Consider the following 23,422-nt stretch of genomic DNA (forward strand, 5'->3'; position numbering starts at 1 on the left):
GAATTCGATAAGTACTACCAGGGAGTTTTCTTTTGCACAGTAATTGCTTGGTTATAGGTCTGTGTCTGCCGTGAAGCAGTAATGTGTAAGCATTATTGTGTTTTGGTCTGAAGGGCGCCGTAGCTACAGATATTACTGGGCAAATAAGACAACTTATGTCACAAGGTGACCAGCGCTATTGTAGTGCCGCTCAGAATTTTTGGGTTTGTCAAGAATCCTGAGCGGCACTTTATTGTAATGGGCAGGGCGTAACAATTACCATCAGCTGAACGTCCTACTCGTCTCGTCCCTTAATTTCATAAAAAAATAACAAAACCGTAAAATATCCTAAATATCTTGATATACCTAGTTGTTTTTTGTACACCAAAAGTAGCAAAGTTACTACTTTAACTATATACCAAGGAGTATTTACCAATACCACACTACATAATATTTATTTGCTATAAAGCTTTTATATTGCTGATTAGATGAAAATTACTTTGATGTTGCATTGTACACCAACGCGTGAAAAGTAACAACCCCCTCCAGAGCTCGACCGTTGGGTAAGGACCCATAATACCCCATAAAAAAAAAAAACAATTTCCAACGCATTCAATGACACTCCGCAAGGCTATGCCAGAGCTAGGAGCTGCTTCCATTGTCACTTGTCACCAGACTAGCAAGTCAAAAAAAAAAAGCGATTCACTCGATTGTACGAAACATGCAGTCATTGATAGATTGACAGATAACGGCTATAATCTTGTAAAAAACGGAGATAGCCGAAATCCACTACGTTTTAAGCAACTGTTCGCTTTCAAACTTAGCCGGATTATACTTCGTTGCCAATCGCCATATTGTAATTACTACAGACTGTTTCAAGTTTATATCAAATCACTGCACGTTTCATACTAGGTAAAATAAATTTCAATTTTTACTTACGGACTCCTTACTGCCTCTTATTACGTAATATTTACATCGTCTTTGCTTGTCACAACAAATAATTCAAATCGGCCATGTCCAATATTTCTTATATAATAGGCTTCAACTCTTTATACTAGGCAATCACGTTTTGTTAAAAAAAAATAGGAAAGGAGGAAATAATCTATTATTTATTGCCTTGATTCCGCTATGGTATGCTTCACTGATTTCTAACACATATAAAAAACAGTCTAGTGATCTTTAATGGTGTATCTACTTGATCATAGTTTTAAAACTCTATAGTATATATTGTATGTCTTTTAAAATACCTGATATTATCTTTGACAATTTTTCTTATTGTACACACAAGCATAAGTTGGCATGTGGCAAAAATTAGTAATGATTTATTGTAACACATTAATTTAATTGAGTAATTAATCAAAAAGGTTTGCTATATCTCAAATATAACTGGTTTATTTAAAAGAAGCTTACAATAACAGTATAAATTATTTCCGAAAATGAGAGATAATTAATTATGTTTACTCGCTATTCATTGGTTCTATAAAGATAATTCGGTAAGTACGTATATCCATGCCACAGTCCGAAGTCAAGGTTAAAGAATACTTTTCTAGGGTATCATGCGCCGGTATGGTGACTTGGATCGGTAATATGGCGTTCGTATGTTGGGATAAAGTCGCTCGCTCTATGCGCGGTATAAGAGACTTCGACGATATGCGATAAGTATTTTCTCCACGCAAAATATGCAGTAACTCTGATGTATTCGTTCCGCCTTCATCTAGTAACATGCCTAAGATTATTTTTCCGGTCGGTGTTTCTGAAAAACAAATGGCATTATCGTGATGTGTTTTAATTCAATTCAAATTCAAATATTTTTATTCAAAATAGGATGTGACATCACTTATTGCAATACAAAAACTACCACCCATTCCAAAACGAATGGCTCAGACCTGAGAAGAATGGGGGCAACAAACTCAGCGGGCTTTTTTTTCATCGAAAAAATATGTTAACAAAGTAATATTGTACAATAAACTTATTATTTAATAGCCTGAGTATCATTAAGTAAGTCATTTATGTTATAGTAACCTTTACCACACAAACGTTTTTTAACAATTATTTTGACTAACATAATACTTTTGTTTTGAACATTTTCTGGGATCTTGTTGTAAAAGTATATACATCTTCCCACAAAAGACTTACTAACTCTACTTAGCCGAGTAGTAGGCATTATAAGTTTATGTCTGTTCTGGTGTTAACATTATGGTTATGACAGTTTCTAGCAAATTCACTTATAAATTCAACATAGAAAAAGATGACCCATTTGATTCTATGCTAAGTGAAAATAGTGACAATACGATCTAAGTTAAATCGCAATACAAAATCATCGTAATAGTCTTTTTTTTATGGAATAGGAGGACAAACGAGCGTACGGGTCACCTGGTGTTAAGTGATCACCGCCGCCCACATTCTCTTGCAACACCAGAGGAATCACAAGAGCGTTGCCGGCCTTTAAGGAAGGTGTACGCGCTTTTTTTGAAGGTACCCATGTCCTATCGTCCCGGAAACACCGCACAAGGAAGCTCATTGAACAGCTAAGTAGTACGAGGAAGAAAGCTCCTTGAAAACCGCACTGTGGAGGACCGCCCCACATCCAGATGGTGGGGATGATATCCTAATTTGTGGCGTGTCGTGCGAAGGTGGAATTCGGCGGCAGGAATCAGGTTAAAAGTCTCCGAAGTTAAAGCATTGTGCTCTTCACACTGGAGTCTTAGAAATGGCAAATTCTATAAGTTTGAATAATTTGTATAAAGCACATATTGATACTGTATACTTAAAATATGAACACACTCAATGATTATCTAATATATAAAATTTTCGTGTCGCGATGTTTGTAGCTAAACTCCTCCGAAACGGCTCGACCGATTCTCATGAAATTTTGTGTGCATATTGGGTAGGTCTGAAATTCGAACAACATCTATTTTTTCATCCCCCTTAATGGTAAGGGTAATCCCTAAATGTTTTTTTATTTTTATTTTTAGATATTTTTTTTTATGATTCAGCATTAAAAATACATACCACTTCAAATTTTCACCCGTCTACGATTAACCCATGGTTTTTAATCACCATTTTTATTTTATTCTATTCCATTCACAAATCCGTTATAGGGTTTCAAGATGAAAATCGAATACAATAATTGTAGTAAGATATATTTGGTAGGTCTGAGAATTGCACGTCAACCATTTTTATAGCCCAAAAATTTTAATTATTGAATTTTTTTTATTACTTCAATTGGCATATAATATCGTATATATGAAAATCATGACCAATTTTGACATTATGTCAATGTGCACCTTAGCAAGTGGCTTAATATTTATAATACTAAGGAGTAAATAATTCTAAGTTTGACTGTATACGAGTTGTCAATGAAATCGGTAACAGTCATAGTAGATTCGCCTTTAGAATTCTTTTTATATGATTTCTAATATAATAGATACTACTACCTCTTCGGAAACAAATGGCGCTCTGAGAGAGAAGAAGCGACGCAAGAAACTCTCGCAGAATTCTTTTTTTGCGCTCTTTTCAATAAAATATACAATATAGTACTGTCATTGTTATTGCTATGAAATAATCATAATCTAGTCCCAGGCTGTCCGATCACTTAGATATTCAGCTGTGAAGTAATAGGATTTACGACAGAGCCATCTTTCAATAAATTTAAATTTATCTAAAGATAATGCCTGAACAGTGGCTGGGACTTTATTATAAAAGTGTATACCTTTACCCTTAATTCTATTATGTATCCCTTATTTCTAGTGTTAATATATTGTAATTCTATGTATATTACTACTCACCAATTAGTTTATCATAAATTTGCATCATGGTTTCCGATGCATACTCCAGTAGTGAGTAACGTAATGCTTTAAGCATTAATTCATTTCTGTGAGGAATTGTTATGACAGTTGTCCTGTAGCATTCACATGCTTCACCGCAGCTACAAGGATCCAAGGGCCATGTTTGTACTTTCGACTGTAGTGTATCTATTGCTAAATCCCAACGAGCCTGTGTCGTTACTTTGATAAAAAATTCGCCCACTTCGCTTCTGAACCAAATCCAAGAATTTCCAACTTGTGTGCTAAGACAAATTAGCTGGAGGTATACTTTTTGCTCTTGCACATCTTGTCCAGTTTCTTTCGGCAAACCGCTTAGTGAAACCTCCTTATCTATAAGAGTCAGACGACGTAAATAGAAACGCGGTTTTACTTCTTCCTGGAACTCCCATGGCAATGTAGGGTCAACGTCCGTTAGGAACAGCTTGAATGTAGCATTCACCTGGAAAGGAGAAGACACCAAGAAATCTACACGGCTAGGACGGTACAAATGACCAGTCACTCTACACTTTCTGAGAGGATTAAGCAGACCAGCGTTACCATGTAGAATAAAAACTATGTACGTGTCGAAAATTCTTGTTTTATTGTACCCATGTACAAGAAGTATAGCTCTTTCTTTCTGGACAAAGTTTGCGGTATATTTTACGCTCAAAAACATTTTCTTCCCGTTTTCTGACGCGGCAACTTTCTCCACATTGAAATTGTTTCTAGTATTGTTGAGAATAATATGGTAGAATGTTAGCGATTCTTGACTTGTTGGACTGATCGCAAGTTGACGTGTTGAAGTTCTCAATATTGGCGGATTGAACTCTACAGTGTCTCTTGGCTTGAACATTGGTAGGGTTACGTATAAATGAATTGAAAAAAATAGCATGAGCAAAAAATTCGGTTGGAGAAAATCTTTACTGCTTATCGGAAAATACAGTCGCAACACATTTATAGCTTCTATTATAAGGCAGGCGTTATTAATGATCATACCTTCTTCGTCAGTCTCATCGATATCACAGAATAATGCAAAATGATTATTCAAAAAAGGGCAGTAATTCATTATAGAAGATATGAAAGCGATACCGTCCGTTAAGTCAGTTGTAATGTTATTAATCACCCTGACTGGTTTGCCCTTACCACGCAACGCTGTATGTTGATGTGCTATATTATCATTGAACCAATCAATGAGAATTTTCAAGACATCTCTCGGTTGGCAACTGATGCAGACACATTCGAAAAAACAACTATCCATCACAAATACTTTGTAGCTTTGCAAAATAAAATCAATCCAGCTTTGTTTATTTAATCTATTAAACAAATTAATATCTGATATCAGCTCCTGGCTTAAAATGATATCAGCGTTAGCCTTGGAAGCTATATTATTAGAATAAATCACAAACTGTTCGTAGCTCAAAAGAAATTTTGCTTTCAAATCCCAAAGATTAGCACCACGTGATCTTAGCAAAATTATTATTTCACGATATGTGTCATGGATTTCCTTGACGTATTTAAATGATTCGTCCATTCCAGTTGCACTGCAAATACAATTTAATTGATTTATTTTTAAAATTTATTATAAAATTTATTACTTTACATTTACTAGCCTTCGCTCCTCGGTTTCGGCTGCGTTCACCAACCGAAAAAAATCTATTAGGCATTCGCGATGGATGAGTGATCGTACTACGGATATTAAGTAATTTTTTTAGGTTCTACTTGAGAAAATACCGTAGTTTTTATGTAAACACAAAATGAATAACTTATTGAGTTGAATGAAAAAATTTATTGAGTTGTCTAGTCAAGACAGACAATCCAGTGTGACAAACACAATTTCTGTTATATGTTTTATGTACTCATATTGTCTTCAAACATAAATTGATTCGATATATCTACATTCTACAGTCATATATAACTGACTATAATCAATAATATGTGAAAATGTTCCAAAACACAATAATATTATAATAATCTGTTTAAATATATATGAATGAAAATTTTCTCATAATGACATCTAAGGGACCTTTCATACTGCTCAGACCATCTTATGTAATAAAAAGGTTGAGAAAGCCGGCGTCATGTTACTGTTCCAAGAGTTGACTTCTAATCGGAGGGACCTACGCTTTTGGCTGTCAGAACCAATTTATTGTACTAATAAAAATTTACTGTACCTGTATTAATACTTACACTACTTTCCTTATATGTTTCATAAGTGGCCCCGCGATTCTTTTAATAAAATTTAGATATGACACATTTATGCCCTTAGATTTCGTACCGGCTTGAGAAGAAATTGACGACGATATTGCGTGAAATGTATCAGGTATAACTGGAAATAAATCTCTTCGGAAGCCTTGTTGAAACATCCATTTTTCAAGAAAATTCGTGCAGGTTTCCATATATTCATAAAATTCTTTTTGTTCCTTAAGAGGATAGAAAGGATAGGGATTTTCTTCTGGTGATACATACAATCTTGAGTGCAAAGTTAGAGGACAGTAGGTAAAAGTAAAACTAACTTCTACGTCACTATAAGATCCACAGCAATGGCTAAAACTTAAGGTTATATTTCGTGAACAAGGTTCGTTGGAGCACACTTTTACATTTACGTACAACAATGTATATGTTAAATCATCAACTGTTATTATTTCAGTGCCCGTAAAGTTTACTGAAATATTTGCTTCTTCTTTTGTACTATATGAGAAATCTTCAATAGGTGACAATAATTCCAGTTTTAAAGTCAGGGTTTGAGTAATTTCTTGATTAGGATAAGCTGGTGCATAAATTAGCCTTGACGGACTTGGAAACATCAACGGGGTTTGCCTTTTTCCAGTGAACGTTAAATTGTAATACGGAATCGTCATTTGCTTGTCTAAATATAATGGTGCAATGGATGTGAATTTTCCATGACTTTTAGGATGAAATCTTAAAACAAACGCTACCGTCATACCTCGATCCAATTCAAATTTTAATTGCGAATCATTACTAACGGTATGATTTTCCTCAAGGCTCAGGTCTAATGAAAAATGGGGCGCCAACTTAGTTGTCAAAATTGTAACATGTAAAAAGTATTTCGATATGTTAGTCATAGTGAACTCAATAAGATTTGAGTGATTGGGAAAGTATTCTATTTCAAAACTATCAACGGAAAATTCGACCCACGGTACTGTAATAACCCCTGTTATACGGCAATAAGTTATGTCCTTGTTCAAGGGCTTTACTTTAGCTTTGGGATTATTTTCATACAATCTAAAAATTATTTTTGATTATATTAGTATTCTTAATTAATCACTCTACTAACCACTCTTTCCGATTCTACTTATGGAATGGAAATAAAGAATAGAATGAGGTATCTCAACAGAAATATGATCGACGACGAAGAGCCGTATCGTTTTATGTTTGCTTTTTTATAAGCTAGTCTGATAGGTTTCCAGCACGTCACTTTATAAAATACCAAGTATTTTTAACTACTTACAAATAAGGTTAAGGTTTTACATTATAGTACAACAACTCACTTCTCATGCTCTCCGATATAATACTGAAGTTCTGTTGATGATGATTCACTAGAAGGTGGTCCTAATAAGTCATTGATTTTGAATGGAATGTACATTTCATATTCTCTTCGAAAAGTATCATATACTTTTATAAGAACAGTTTTTGATTGTCCTGCTTCAACAACAAAGTTGTAAATTCTTTGTCTTTCATTTCCAACAGCAATATAAACATTGAATATATTATCATCACCCATGTTCAATACTTCAACATTTGTTTTTAATGTACTTATATTTTGGAAAACAACTGGTATATACGTTATCATATTGCATGGTATTCTTGACAAGTAAATATTCTTTGGGTGTAGGATGATTTTTGGTTCAACAACATTACCACTCACAGGTAATATAACGTTTTCCTTATTGTTTATTTTCACAAAAATATCAAAGGCAAACTCCAAAATACACGGAATTTTGACACTTATCTGAAAATTAACTATCATTTTTGGCCGAATAGTACCAGACATAGGTTCAATTTTAAACCCAGGAATAAGTGGCTCTACAACATAAAATACAGCTACTTCCCGCGAAGAGTTTTCTAGCCTAGCTTTTTCGAATGTTTCAATATTCAGTGGAATATCCTTAAATAAAATTGCTGGTTGTAAAAACTTTATTGTCAATTTTCTTGTGATAAGACTTAGTTCAATTGGAATAGTAACAGTATTGTAGCTTTCAGATATTAAGTCTACTTCATGAATTTTAGTTTTTGTACATTTGCATATATATAAAACATCACATATCTTACATGAATGTTTGGGTACTGTACCATGTTTCGGTATTATTTCAAATGGTGTATCCAGGAGAAGTTCATCCCATTTAAAGGTAACTGGTAAATTGAAATGATTGTGTACTCGAATCGGCACGGATGTTACAAAGCCCTCCGTTGTAACCATTCCAAATTTCAAACTTCTTTCGTAACATGATAAGACTGGATCTCCAACTTCTAACATGTAGGGTTGGTTCCGTAAATATTTCTGGGCAATCTTGTACTTAAAATTTCCAGTGAATGTACCTTCCTTAACACCTAAGCAATGGACAACAATTTTTTTCTCTGTAAATCCACGAAGGTTTACTTTATGAGTACAATTTTTATTTTGCATATACAACACAAAGTTGTCCTTCAGAAACTCAACACAAAATTCAAATTTAGTTTTATTTTTAATTGTAATTTCATGTTCTCCATAGGTAGATATAGCTACCTTTCCGAAGTTCAGGCAGAAAGGCATAAATACAACGTCAAAGAGGTCATACGCTGTTATCAACTCTACTGGCTTATCACAAAAATTTGGCCGCTGCGTTGGCACTTTGATCGATACATCTGAATAACATCTATCTTTACCAGTACAAAAAGTTTCATGAATCGATTTTTTGGTATGGCATGATTTTGATATTTGCAAATATTTTTTTGAAATTTCTTTACGTTTCAATCGTGTGTCCAACTCCTTACCTAAGTACGTATACAAGTGACTTTTTTCATTTAATTTATGAAGTGATTCTATTTTAACATCAGTGTGTTTCTTATGATATGTAACATTCAAACTAATTTGGACAGTAAACTCAATATAATTATTATTATCTCCTTCAGTATCAATTTTATCGTGCGGATTTCTTATTTGAAATACAATACGATCTTTCATTTTTACTTGATTTGGTTTAACTGATATCTGTATTTTTTTTGAGGAGTTTGGTGGAATGCAAAATTTATTTGGTATTACTTCAAAACCAGATACAAGTGCATACTTAATGTTTGCCGAGTTAAGTTTAGATTTATTCCAAATTCGAATACATTTAGATTTTTTAGTATTCAGCATAATATCACCAAATTCAATCTTTTCTGGCGTATGAGATAATATGCAATAATCAAACTGGCCACTTATGTAATATCTACCAACTTCGGAATGATATTCATTATAACAACATCTGCTTCCATCCACTTTAATTAATCGCAAGTCGAAAACAAACTGATTATCAAAATTTTTATTCCTTTTCGCATTAGAAACGCATTCAGAACTTGGTGTAAATGTGATTTCTACTGATCTTTCGGTATATTGAGTTATTGTAAAGGCTCTATGGAATGCAGATATTTCACGAGCCTCTTCAAATTTCTGTAATTGAAAAGTGTTGTACATGTAAACTTAACTTTGTATGGTTTAAATAATTTGATACAGAAGTAAAAAAATACCACAAGGTTTCCATTACAAATAGTTTTCAAGTAGGCACTTTTGTTAATGTCTGTTTCTACATCCAATACTTGACTAGTGGAGAGGCCGATGAAAGATGTTGGAAATTCCACGATTTTAAAATGTTGAAAAACTTTATCTAGATTGTAAAAACTACAATTATCCATAATTTTATATTATTTAAATACGAAGATAGAAAACTCTTATAAAACAACAATATATCAAAATTTTATAAAAATTCACATCGCTATAATGAAGCTAATTTACAATTAATGTCAATCTGACAATAACAAGATATTGATTCTGACATTATATTCGTGGTAATTTGTGCCAAGAAACATTACTTTTCTCATATGAGAGACATTAAATCTGAGATTCGTATATTCTGATACTATTAATTTAATGTAAAAGTATAAAAATATAAATAAAATGTATACAGCAGAAAAATATATTATTAATAAATCTATACCATAAAGAATAGATAGCATAGAGAGAATAAAGCTCAAAGTATCCAGATTTAAAAGATTTTTTTTTTATTTCAGATTAGGCGAACGTCAAGTGCCAATTCATCCAAACATTGGTATAACCACAGAGTGGGAATGGATACTTATGTATTAAGTATTACGTAATGAAAATTCTACTAGAGTCAGTCTAATTCTACTAGTGTCAATTATTTATTAATAATTACTTAAAATCAATAATTCAATAAATTATTCTATGACAAAGACTGAGACTTTCTTAAGAAAGAAAACGACACGTCTTGTTACACAAGTTAAATTTATAAACGATGTGGGACTGGATTCAAACCTAAAATTTCATTTGTGTAATTAATCCCAGAAGTGAGGGTTATCACTTGAAAAAATATCAAATTGTTTAGATTTGAAAGAGCGACATCTCAAGTCAATTTCCTAATATGTAAATATTGGGATTGAGCAGGTTATCAACTGTAAAGTAGATCCTAAGAAAACAAAACAAGTAGTTGAACAAAACATATCAAGATTTATAAACTTTACGTCACTCGAACGTTTGTCTCGTCGCGGGTCGCGAGTTCGAGTCCCGCATCGTTCATAAATTTTGTTGATAATTTTAATTTGTGTAATTAGTCCCAGAAGTGAGGGTTAAATCTTTTAAAAATAACAAAATGTCTTATTACCTATATCATTTTAATATAGACCAATCTTGGGTTCATATTTTTTACACGACTGTAGAAAAAATAGCACACTTATAGCAAATAGTACTACGACCCTCAGTTGCAGTTCGTGTACAGAACACTAAAGAGGAAACATTGGCTGAGGACTTTTTCGGATTTAAGAATTGTAAAAAATATACCGTCGCGTTAACGCGGGCTGAAACAATCATCAGTGTACATAGGGACAGATACAGCTCCGACTAAAAATCGTGAGTTAAAAACTAAAAAATTTGGGTTTCTTTCTCGGCGGTTTCCTCTTCCAAAAATCTACCAAACTAAAACGAAATTTTGGAAATTTTATCGGTAAGAAATACGTGTCGCTTTTTGCTGTTGGATTTGCGTAATATCAATATAGTAAATGATTAAGCACTTTTTGAAGTACAGTAGCACTTACAAAAACAAAAATATCAAGAAAGACACAGATAATAATAATATTGATCTTATATGAAAATAATTTTGATCTAGGATTTAAACTAAGGTAAAAAGAGTTGAGAACGTTTGTATGGACAAATGGCCACCGTTGTGGAAAATTAGACAAATGTGTGTCTCGCGAACTAAGACTGAAGTAAGATTGAAGTCTGTTTGAAGTAACATTGACAAATAAGTATTTAGTAACTGCGTATTTTGAACATAATTTTTAATTTAACTATGACATTTATAATAATTTTTCTTAATAACGATATGGTCGCTCTTATTTTTAACTTCATGATGCAATTAATTTAATTTAACTTTATTTCATGATGCAATTAATTTAATTTAACTTTATTTCATGATGCAATTAATTTAATTTAACTGTGTTTCATGATGTAATCAATTTTGTTTTATGATGATTATTATGATTTGATTATAATATCTATATGTCAAATATTTGTATGCTCAATAACGGGCACGACTTGGATAGCTAAAATGTATTTAAATAATGTATCTATAATGTATTACCCTAGTCAACAAATAAAGATCTTACTTACTTACTTACTTACTGAGATCTCTAGAGCAAACTTAGACTTTGCTCAGACTTTGCTTACGTAAAACTTAGCTGAGTGTAAGTTTAGTATAATATTTGATCTAAGATTGAAGGTTGGTCTCCGCTGCGCTTCAGCTAGATACCGCACTATCTATGATGATGTGTGCGTGGCTTCTTGAATTCTTCAATGGCATCTTTCAATGTTTGTAACATACGCCTCGTGTTATTTTACAATAATGTTAATAAAATACAAAATGATACTATGTGATCCCAGTGTCTTTCGTATTTCTTGTAGACTTTTTTACAAAGTTTTAGTACGCAGTGTTTTAGTTTCGATTAGCAAAGTTTAACAGAACATGTGGCATGTCAACGTCAGAGACTGGCTCGAGTTCGCTCACTTGGGCGTAGTATTAGTTGCCGTTCTTTGCGACTACGTCTGCGGTATCTAGTTGAAGCACAGCGGAGACCAATCCTTAATCTAATGTTTGATGTCATTTTTATAGTCATTTGGCAGCTAAAATTATACTGAGCTTAAGCTTAGACGGCGCAATGAAAATGTAGAGTTTGCATTTTATCACACTAAACTCAGTTTTACCTGAGTAAACTCTGAGCATATACTAAGTACATTGTATAGATATCACCCTAAGTAGGCCTAAATGACCGCGTCTATTATTTAATTGGGTTGAAATATGATGATAATCTCAAGTTAATTCCTCCACGCGTTGCTGTGAAAAACAATCTTGACAGACGGACAGACAGAAGGTTGGTATCTAAAAATAACGGAACTACAAAGACCTATTTAACTGACTGAAATTGATAATTTACGCCCGAGACAGATACAGATATGGTAGATATATAAAATAAAAATTAAATTCCCTCTTTTTAAAGTGAAAATTTCTTTAGCAGTGTTGAACACTTTTTTTGGGATGGGTATAAAATGTTAAACTCGCGTCAGGACACGTGGCCTGATCAAAAATTCGTAAGACAGTCGTTGAAATTTTGAATGAAAGATTTATACTTCTCACTAATTATAGTTCGGCTCAAACAGTCATTGGATCAGTGGTTGAGTCATTGTAATTGCGAAGACGGAACACCGCGAGGTCGAGGGATCGAATCTCAGTTGTGAAATTTTTTTACAGTTTGTTATGGATGAAAGTTGATTTTTATGAGATATATACTTTTTAATGTAAAATAATGATTGTAATGGTTGTGAAGTGTTAAACTTTTTATGTAATATAAATTGTCAACTTTGTGTCCGATAGCGTAATAAATTAATATTGTATTTATCCACATAAATGCTGGTACTTTTATAATAATAAATAAAGCAATTTGTGCGAAATTATTCCGTAACAATTCCAAAATATTAAAAAATGCACTACGTTAATGTTGAAGTTTTCACTTCTGCCGGCACTCCCGGAGAGCAAACCGTATTTTTTTTATTAGTGACATTCAAAAGTGGCTGTAATGGTCTAATTGAAATAAATATTTTGAGTTTTCGACTTTCGCATAATATATTTTATTTCAATTAAATTTACAGATCTCATCAGATTCCGTTTTTATTTTAATTTTAACCGCATAATTTAAGCCTCCAATAAACGTAAATAACGTAAGGTACGTTGCGGGCGAGGATCGAACCGGGTGCTCCGTGGTGAGAGTCAACGGTTCAACCTATTACGACACCGAAGTATATAAATAACAGTGAAATTTCAAAATCATAATTTAAAAATATTTGTCCTTTAAAGCTACAGTTGAATAGAAACAAAATGCCCTCGCGAACGAGATAACGTGCTAGAGTAATATTGTAGATGGATGTAAGCATCGGGGGTGTGTCGTACGACTCGGGAAAATTAGTTCGGGGCGGGGGGGCCCCGCTGACCCCCTCGCCCGGGGGCTATCCGTTAGGGGGTGAAAACGACATCTCAATGGGAGGGCGGCGCAGTAAGAGCGACGCAGAGGCGGTTCTGGGCGGTGCCGCACGTGGATACAATTTTCCTTTACCACGAAGTGCCTTTGCTCCCCATACTTCACTATCAACCGGAATTTTGTTACCGTCGGAATGTATCCGGGAATTCAGTGTTTACACTGTGATTTAGACACTGTGGTGCATGGGTGTATCTAGATAGTGTAACAAACTTCATGGAAGCAGGATTTCTGTTGGATTTGGAGCGCCGCGACGTGTCAATGGCTTCGGCATTGGAAGCCATGCATCCCCTAGATCCTCCACCGCCCGACGTGCTTCTTGCTTTGCTGGCCAGAAATAAGGCCCTTGAAGGTGAGACTGATGGACAAAAACTTGGCGAGTTTTATAATACGGAATACAACATTTGTTCTTTCTACAAATCCATTATATATATATATATATAATGGATTTCCACGTACGATTACTTCATGGAGTGCAGTAGTCCAATTTGAGAGATAGGATAGTTTCTGTTTCGATTTGGGACCCATAATTATTTTTATTTCGAACTAGCCGTTCCCGCGAATTTTAAAAGGAAATAAATTTAAACAATAAAAAATTAAGTAGCCATAAACCATCTAGGATAAATTTCGCATCGAATGGTGGTAGTTTCATGTCGAAACGATAGTAAAGAGCCTCAAAAAAATACCATTTTTATTATATATATATATATATATATACATTCGTTGTGCATAGATATAATATTTTCTATGAGAGATTTGATTGACGCAGAGTTTGACAGTTCTGCTGTGAAACAATTTCATTATAACAACAGGAGAACATTTTACGAAATAAGTAAGGCATTGACTATTTGACATTTAAGTATGATTGTCGCATCATTTTACATATTATATTGTAATTGAAATGTAAATCGATAGAAATGTAAATCTTGATATAAAAGAGTGGCAATGAGTTTCTTGCTACTTCTCATTAGCTCAACCCTTTACGGTAGATTCAATAAGAAAAATTTTTTTTTGACATTCATAAGTGTCATTTTCGTGACCTACATGAGTAAAGTGATTTTGATTTGATTTGACTTTATATATACTTCATTTATTATGAACAGAACAACGTTTGTCGGGTCAGGTAGTATAATTATATAATAAAACCATAATAAAGTAAAAACTGAAGATTTAATACATGCTGTGTCTTTTATAAACAATACCGAAAACATAAAAGTAGCTTGTACAAATTTTGTCTGTTTATCTGTAAGTATGTTCGGAAAAAACCACTAAATAGATTTAATTAATTTTGCTTCTTTTAATAAGCAGCTAGTACTTACGGCGCCTATTTCTGCCGTGAAGCAGTAATGTGTAAACATTACTGTGTTTCGGCCTGAAGGGCGCCGTAGCTAGTGAAATTACTGGGCAAATGAGACTTAACATCTTATGTCTCAAGGTGAGGAGCGTAGTTGGAGTACTGCTCAGAATTTTTTCAAGAATCCTGAGCGGCACTTCATTGTAATGAGCAGGGCGTATCAATTACCATCAGCTGAACGTCATGCTCGTCTTGTCCCGTATTTTCATTAAAAAAAATTGAAGAGTAACAATGTAGGAATTATATAATTTCAATGGCGGAAACAATAAACGTTATTGATATTAAATAAAGTTCTTGAAGGAGAAATTGGTATGTAGGTAGGTCACAGAACGGGACTGTCATGTGGGGCGATGAAACTCGCTTTTTATTTTAGCGGCGGAAGCTACAATTATGGGCACGTGGCTGCGGCTAGGGCTGTCAATGCACGACAGGGGTGCCGCGTCTGAAGTATTGTTTATATATTTTATCACAAGAACTTTTGTACACTTGTAATTAGAATAAGTGCTTTCGTTGAAACTGCATTATGGATGGTTCATTTTGATTTCGATAAAAAAGATCGATAATTTTATGAAAATCGAATCGCGTAAACATACTAAACTATCTTTTCTAGTGAAGGTTGCAGTTTCGGCGTATTTTTAGACAAAGACTAATAATTATTTGAGGGTATACATAAGTTAATTGAATGATCCGAAAAATGTATTAGGGCAGCATGGAATATATTGAAAAGGAAAAATATATGTATTTGGGTTTTTTATTAGTTACAAAACTGACCCCAAAACAAGTTAGGAAGTTGGCTTAGTGAAAGACGTAGTCGTTTTCATAATAACAGTATTTTTACACGCTTTTTATTAGCTTCACCTGTATGTATGTTTGTTTGTAACCGACTCATTTGGGCGCGATTTCGACCCACTTTAAACGATTTCGTTCAAACTTCGTAGGTTTATCGACGACTGACGACAATACATTAATTTGATTAAATTATTCCACGTAATTATATAATTTTTCTTCTATCGTCGATAAGGCAAGAATTGATGTTTACTTTAAATTTCAACCATTATCTTTTCAAAGCGTGTTTTTTAGTTTTTAAACTGTTTTTGGAGTACGCAATTTCTTTCGGCGTGACTTGGGGGTAACTCAGAATATTTTAAGAAAGTTAAGGAAGTAACGTTAGTACTTCCGGCAGAAAAAATCAATTGAAACAATTATTAACCATTATAATTTAATGGTTTAAAAAATTGTTTCAAATTGCTCAGTAATATTTTCTGTAAACCTTCAAGTGTATTTGTTCATTTATGACTACTTTGTAATAAATAAAAGTTCTCAGTCTGACGTTTGCGACATTCGTTAACTTTTCTTCGTCCATTGGACAGGCAAAAGGTCCGAGCCCATAGAGCCATATTCGTTAATATACAATAACAACGTTATATTGATATGTGTGATATTAATAATTAAATTTTTTTATTCAATAATTTATTAATAGCACGACTTTAATTAATGTAAGTATATATTTAATAGTATAAATTAAATCTTCTTGTCTTTCAACTTTTTAATAATATTTTTTATATTCTACTGGATGTCCTAGAATAGGTGGGACAAACAAGGGCAAACGAAAATAACATATTTTGTCTATGAGCTTTCAGATAAGCAAAAAAAGTATATATACGTATCTGTTAATTATTCCTAAAGTTAATTATAATTAAGTTTTACTTCAATCGCGCGTAAAAATTACACGCACACACTTTTTTATTATTTATCGAATTGCAAATATATTTTTCTTATCATACACATTATTTTGGGGGTCTTTCTTTCTGAGTTGAAACTAACAGCTGCGAAATACCCGGTCCAGTTTGAAAGCCGTGGTCATCACAATTAAAAGAAATCGATTCCAAGTCCGTGGTGAAGTTATCGTGAGAAGCGACAGGATAGATAAAAAAAAATAAAAGACCAAGATCCATATTCAGGCTTTGGTCCTTTAGGTTAGAATAATCGTCGGGGTCAATTTTAAGAGCTTAGTCATCAGTTAAATAGCAATAACAGAGAAAAACAAATTCAAAACACAAATACAAACAGAAGTTCAAATTCAAATATTTTTATTCAAAATAGGATGTGACATCACTTATTGAAAGTAAAAAAAAACTACCACCCACTCCAAATAAATGCCTCAGGCCTGAGAAGAATGGGCGCAACAATTGTTGATTTGTAAGTTGACAATGATCAACAACATAGATGTTGCCAAATAGTAGACGAAAAAATCGAATAAATAAACATCAATTTTCATTCATCTATTTCATTACTTTTAATACTATTATTATTGAAAATTTATTTAAGTAGGCGTTACTTTGCGGAAATCCATAATTATCCAAATGATTTAAGTTTTCTTTAGTGTTAATTCCGCCAACATTTGTTTTTAAACAATTCGACACGTGTTTCGCCTCTACACTAGGCATCCTCAGGACGTGTTGTCTCGCCAAAATCTGGCACGTGGTCTCGCGAACTTAAACGAAACTTAACACTAAAGAAAACTTAAATCATTTGTATAACTATTATTATTAACACTGCATCTAAAGTCTATCTTTATACCAAACTATTATTAACATTTAAACACTTGCAATGTAGAACAGATACTTGTTACTAGATCCAATTAATACTAAACTAATAAAAACACGCCCAATCAAAATAAAACAATAAGCTATTTACGTTATCCTGTTGTTTAAAACCTGTTTGATGACCACAATAATAACACATTATATCGTAACAAATAAATAGATTATTAACCGCTTCAAAATCGATTAAACCAAGGAAATCGCTTAGTAATTAGTAATTGGCAACACCGATTCGTAAACATTCCAGTATGTCGTAACATTATTGTTAATATTGTAAAATATCGCTGCGATATCTTTTTTCTGTATGAAAGTGTAAGAAATTATGAAGTTTTTTTTAGATAAATGTAAATTGCTGGACGTTTTTTTCTTTTAATTCCAGCAGTGAGGGATACCACTTAAAAATAACAAACCGTTTAGATATATTTTATACAATAAACATATTTAAACATAAATACATTATACAATTAGTTAAGGATATATATTTAAAAAATGTTATTATTAGTAACAGCAATAAAGGCTTACTTTATTTTTATTTATTTTACATTATATAAACATCCATAGCTTGGAAACAAACATTAATATTCATCAACAAGAATCCTAAGCGACACTGCATTGCAATGGGCAGGGCGTATCAATTACCATTAGCTGAATGTCTTGCTCGTCTCGTCCCATATTTTCATTATAAATCCAAATTTTTGTACTATCGGGATCCGAACCTGGGACCCCTCAGTAGTCAGGTTCAACACCACTGGGCTATGATTCGTCATTGATACACAAACGTAAATGTCCGCTTTGTTCATAAGGGCTTTTGAACGCATGTAATCAATGTAAGTGCTTTTATTGATTCAATATTGTCGATGGTTCAGTTTGGTTTTGACACGAAAGTATAACAATTAATATTATAACTGTATATCTATCTTTACGAAGAGATCGATACTTTATAAAAACTCTTTAGTCGCTATTTAATTATCAACTTATTGTTTTCATCATCATCAGCCGGAAGACGTCCACTACTGGACAAAGGCCTCGCACAAAGATTTCTACGACGATCGGTCCTGCGTTGCCCTCATCCGATGTATTCCGGCGATCTTGACCAGATCATCGGTCCATCTTGTGGGGGCCTACCAAAACTACGTCTTCCGGTACGTGCTCGCCATTCGAGGACTTTACTGCCCCAACGGCCATCTGTCCGAACTATGTGCCCTGCCCACTGCCACTTCAGTTTCACAATCATTTGGACTATGCCGGTAACTTTGGTTCTTCCACGGATCTCCTCATTTCTGATCTGAAACTCCGAGCATAGCCCTCTCCATTGCCCTCTGAGTGACAATGGGCTTTCTCATAAGGCCCATAGTTAGCATTATAGTAAGTTTTAACCAAAAATAAGGTCCTGCTATGTAAAATAGGCGATAGTCAGTTTACATAACAGAATTATTACATATTATTAAATTTTTCAATTCCTACCTAAAATTTTAGACGTAATCTTATACCTTTAAACGAGCAATTCTTGTATATATATAATCTGAATGTCGAAAATGGCTCCAACGATTTTAATGAAGTTTAGTATACAGGTAGTTTCTGGAGTGAGAAATCAATCTAGCTAGGTTTCAATTTTAAAAATCCGTGTTTTAATGAGAAATAGCTACAATAACATTAGAATACAAAGGTAAATTTCGCAACAATATAAAAGACTATAATAGCTCAGATGGGACATAGGGTGATCCGGAAAGCAGAAGACCCCGGTTTGAATCCAGATGTCCTATTAGTTTTTTTTGTTCGTGTTTTGTACAATCTTAAAAATACGAGCAAGGTCGTCCAGATATTATAATACTTATCAGTGAAAGTATATGAGTGTAGGTTCTTACCGGTGGCGGGGATTGTCAGGCGCGGTGCGAGGGACTACCTCATAATAACTGGCGGTAATTGATAAACCTATACTTTGGCTAACATAAAAACATATGTATATAAGAAAATATTGTGTTTTCGTCAAACTTCGTACATTCCCTTCTAAGTTTGGATAGTCATACCTGAGGTCTGACAAAAAGCCTTATTCAAAGCTCAGACGAACAGCGTGTTCGACTAACGAATTTATATTTAATCCTAGGAAAAAAAGTGGACCATAAACTTAGTAAATAACCGTAATAGACGAACCCTGTGTGAAAGCGAGATAACTATCCATACATAAAAACCTAGGTGTGAGAATGAGACGGATAAGATGAAATCGTTTTGAAACAATTTAGTGTCCATTAGTCTCCTGTCAAATTGGACTGCGTTTTAATTTTGAGTGTTTTTATCGTTATTGTTCTGTGTTTTAACGGATACTAATTAAAAAATGTAATGGTGTCGTGTTCTGTATTAGATTACGTTGTTACTAAATGCATGCTACCGGCCAAACCCAATTTGAGAACAGACTAGTTTTAACTAGGCAAAATTAGTTCACCTTTAGGCGATAGGATAAACCGGTCAAGACTAGGTTAAACTAGTTTCTCCTATCGGCCTTTGGGCAAATCCGTTTAGCAGAGGCTGAACTAGTTGACCCTAACATAAATAAGTACACCACAGGGTACAGGATAGAAGTACAGTCAGGTTTGGCCTAGTTAATACTAGTTTTGCCTCGTTTAGAATCTGCCGGTAACATATTTTTTCACTATATAATTTTCCTAATGTTGATTTAATGCCCTTTTGATAGCTTTATTTATGTACAATGTGTGTGGATTCCGGACTGATTCATCTACATATTATTATCTATAGCTCTTTTAATATTTTTCAAATCATTTATATATTTTTAACTTATTTGTGTAAATTATGACATGTCAGTATATTTGTTGTATCCCGTTACAAAGAAATAATTAAAGGAAAATGTAAAACGATGAACCTATAATGTTTATTTCAAAGAGTAGTAATTAGTTACTTGCTTTAACTTTTGAGATTTATAAGTGCCTATTATCTACTTGACTAAATGTAATTTTATATGATTTAAGTTTTTAGTAATTTTGTTTTTATTGAATATACATTTTATTATTTATTTGACGACCCATAAAGCCGATTGGTTATTAACCCTGACTACTAAGGTAGAGGTCCCGGGCTCGAATCCCGGTAGGTGCAATCATTTATATGATGAATATGGATGTTTGCATCCGAGTAAGTATATTGTATTAAATATGTCGTTGTCTTGTACTCATAGTACATGCTATGCCTAGTTTGGAGCAAGATAATTTGTGTAAAAGTTTAGATTTAAGTCTTGCAGTCTGTAGATTAATAGTGGCGTATTTCCTATTCGGCGAGAGGTACCGGTAGCGTCGATTAATTACGATAAACCATGATTTAATACTCACTTTGAAGAGATTTGAGGAAGTATTTAGTGTAATGTGTAAGGCAGGCGATGTCTCCTATTCTATTATCGCATTAGCGACGGAAGTGGTCACGTGGCGGAGCGCGCGGCGAATCGTTTCCTTCCGGTTTATAATATGATAACGTAAACCCCTCGGTACAAGGTGTCAATAAGCGATTCAGTTCCAATATACACAAGAATAAACAATAACCTTTTTTTTTAATTTTTATTGGTTATGTTTTTAAAGTGATAACCCTCACTTCTAGGATTAATACACAAATAAAATTTGAAAAACAACATTGTTGTCAACTGTAAAGTAAATCCTGTAGATGAAGCCACAAACTGAGAGTTGAACAAAGCATACAAGATTTTATAACGATACGACACTCGAACTGTTAGCTCAGTTGGTTAGAGCACCAGCACGGAACGCCGGTTCGAGTCCCGTATCGTTCATAAAATTTTGTTGTTTTTCAAATTCTATTTGTGAATTTGAAGTACCCTTACTAACAATTTGTCTAAATATGTGTAGTTATACAAAAATTTTCAATGCAGCAATGAAAGTAAGCGTTTTGCAATTTTATTACAGACAGTTAATTCTGCCACAGATCGCAACCTTACTGTAAGTCGTTAAGGAGGAGAGAATTGATCATCATATTCGACTACGACAATAACTTTACCATAAGTATGTTATGGTAGATGACTTAAACATCCTAATAGCATAAAAATATTTGGCCGAGTATCGTTAATTTGCTCCAAAGAATTGAAGAGTTCCCGTACCGTGTCATGGATTCCATAATCGGAAACTCTCATCAAACTACCTTTGAAGTATATCCTTTCCAATAAAAAAAGAATCATCGAAATCGGTTGGCGCGATACTGACTTATTCGTAAATTTATCATATAGGCAGTTAGGCAGTGCCTATCTCGTTATGAACCTAAATAAATATAGCTGTTAAAGTTAATTTAGTTTAATTTGGTTCCGATATTTATTACCAAACTTCTATTGAACACCCACTCATAAAATTTTTCCTTACGCTAGATACTAAATACCTACGGTAAACAATCTTTGCTTATTCCAAAGCTCAACTACGACTAGTTAGATCCACTGTGCCTCTCTTGGTAGAAAATTAATGCACGCCTCTGATCCAAAAAAGCCTTGAGCCATGGGACGATCATAAGTCAAACTTAATACTTAATTGGTTAATATTACGTACTCATACGCACTTTATTACATCTTTATGATGCACGAAAATCGATATGAGTGTGTGTGTGTGTGTGTGTGTAATCGGCAGTTAGTTAGCTAGTTAGATGATAAGTTATCCTGTGAAGTTTGATATCGATCGGACTTTTTTGTTTTTGGCAGTTTTTTGCATGGACCGTAACGTAGGCTATATGTATTCCGGTCATAAGTTTTGCTATTGCATAAAATACGTCTACTTTATCAAGAAATATTATATTATAAAGATCAAGAAGTTATGCATTTGTAGCAGTAATAATGCCTACCCAAATAATATATAACAGTCAGCGTAACTTAAGCTAAGGCCCAAATGCCAGTTTGATCTCGATAAAAGACGAAGTGATTTCACCTACACTAAGGGCTGATTTAACCATTGAAGTAGACCGCGGTTAAAACAATATGAACTATGTTTACGCCTGTGGATGAGCTCACAGATTCAATTCGCGTTCCACGATCACAAACTGAACACGGGTACACCCAAACGCGTTTCATTCCTGACTGCCGTTATTAATTAATTGCCTGTGCAGACATAACGCAATTAATATAAAACTACATTAAAAAAGGCGAAGTAACATCAATAAAATATGGAAATCATTTAAGACCAGTTTGGGTTTTGTACGAAAATGCGTTACTATATAAGTGTGAATTACAGAATCTTATGTCATTAATTAAATAGAATCGTGTTAAATATAACAGTTTTATCGAGCTAACAAGAATTTTATTCATAATGTGTGAAATATTTACTTTGCTCATCCGGGATCCTTATCACTTCGTCCATCCTGTTCATTCGATGGGCATGAGGACTAGGGCTGCGAACCGTAGACTAAAACTTGTATTTAAAAAAAAATGCTTAACCATATCGGCAGGCCGTGCACGCAAAATACTTTATCAACTGCTGGTTTCTTTTTACGTAACATTACTTGAGAACATCTGTTAACAATTTGAGCATACTTTGTTTTTTTAAAGAACAATCTACCAAATTTTAAATTATTGAGTTTATTGTATCGCTTTATTTTATCACTCATAATTTGTTTGCATTATACTTCATAAAATTTGTCTCTGTTCACAAATTTAATAATAAAAAAATTGCACAAGTATGAGTCTATTAAAATATAGATAAGCTTTATGCATAATAAAGACAAAGATAAATTATTCGTTTTTTTTTATTGTTTACGAAGCCTTTGATTTCATTATCGTTATATACATGTGTATAATTGCGTGCGTAAAAAGTACACATGTGAGAAACCTGCATTGTGCACGAACCTGCATATGAAGTCCTGGTACATGTTGCTAGGATGACACATGAATACAATTG

The 23,422-nt window shown here is 33.5% G+C and overlaps 2 protein-coding genes across 6 annotated transcripts in view; one reads left to right on the forward strand and one right to left on the reverse strand.

The window, feature by feature from the left end:
• Positions 1-1,344: 1,344 nt before the first annotated feature.
• LOC126968884 (cilia and flagella-associated protein 47-like) lies at positions 1,345-9,695 on the reverse strand. 5 transcript variants are annotated; one of them, XM_050814015.1, is made up of 5 exons: positions 9,513-9,695; positions 7,295-9,435; positions 5,973-6,704; positions 3,768-5,326; positions 1,345-1,732 (listed from the first exon to the last, which is right to left on the reverse strand). In XM_050814015.1, exons 1-5 carry the CDS (start codon positions 9,675-9,677, stop codon positions 1,437-1,439), a joined length of 4,893 nt encoding a protein of 1,630 aa, XP_050669972.1. In that variant the 5' UTR covers positions 9,678-9,695; the 3' UTR covers positions 1,345-1,436. The 5 variants fall into 5 exon arrangements, with proteins under 5 accessions (XP_050669972.1, XP_050669971.1, XP_050669973.1 ...); XM_050814014.1 differs by having other exon boundaries at positions 5,973-7,028; XM_050814016.1 differs by lacking the exon at positions 9,513-9,695 and having other exon boundaries at positions 5,973-7,028; positions 7,295-7,755; positions 8,076-8,168.
• Positions 9,696-13,690: 3,995 nt separating this feature from the next.
• Positions 13,691-23,422, forward strand: part of LOC126968961 (LIM/homeobox protein Lhx3) — an 86,973-nt gene continuing 77,241 nt past the window's right edge. Inside the window, exon 1 of the mRNA XM_050814209.1 lies at positions 13,691-13,935. Within this exon, the coding sequence (XP_050670166.1) occupies positions 13,800-13,935 (136 nt within the window). The 5' untranslated portion in view covers positions 13,691-13,799. The remainder of the gene's footprint in view (positions 13,936-23,422) is intronic.

The sequence above is a fragment of the Leptidea sinapis genome, chromosome 17 (genome assembly GCF_905404315.1).
Source record: "Leptidea sinapis chromosome 17, ilLepSina1.1, whole genome shotgun sequence".
Taxonomy (NCBI): domain Eukaryota; kingdom Metazoa; phylum Arthropoda; class Insecta; order Lepidoptera; family Pieridae; genus Leptidea; species Leptidea sinapis.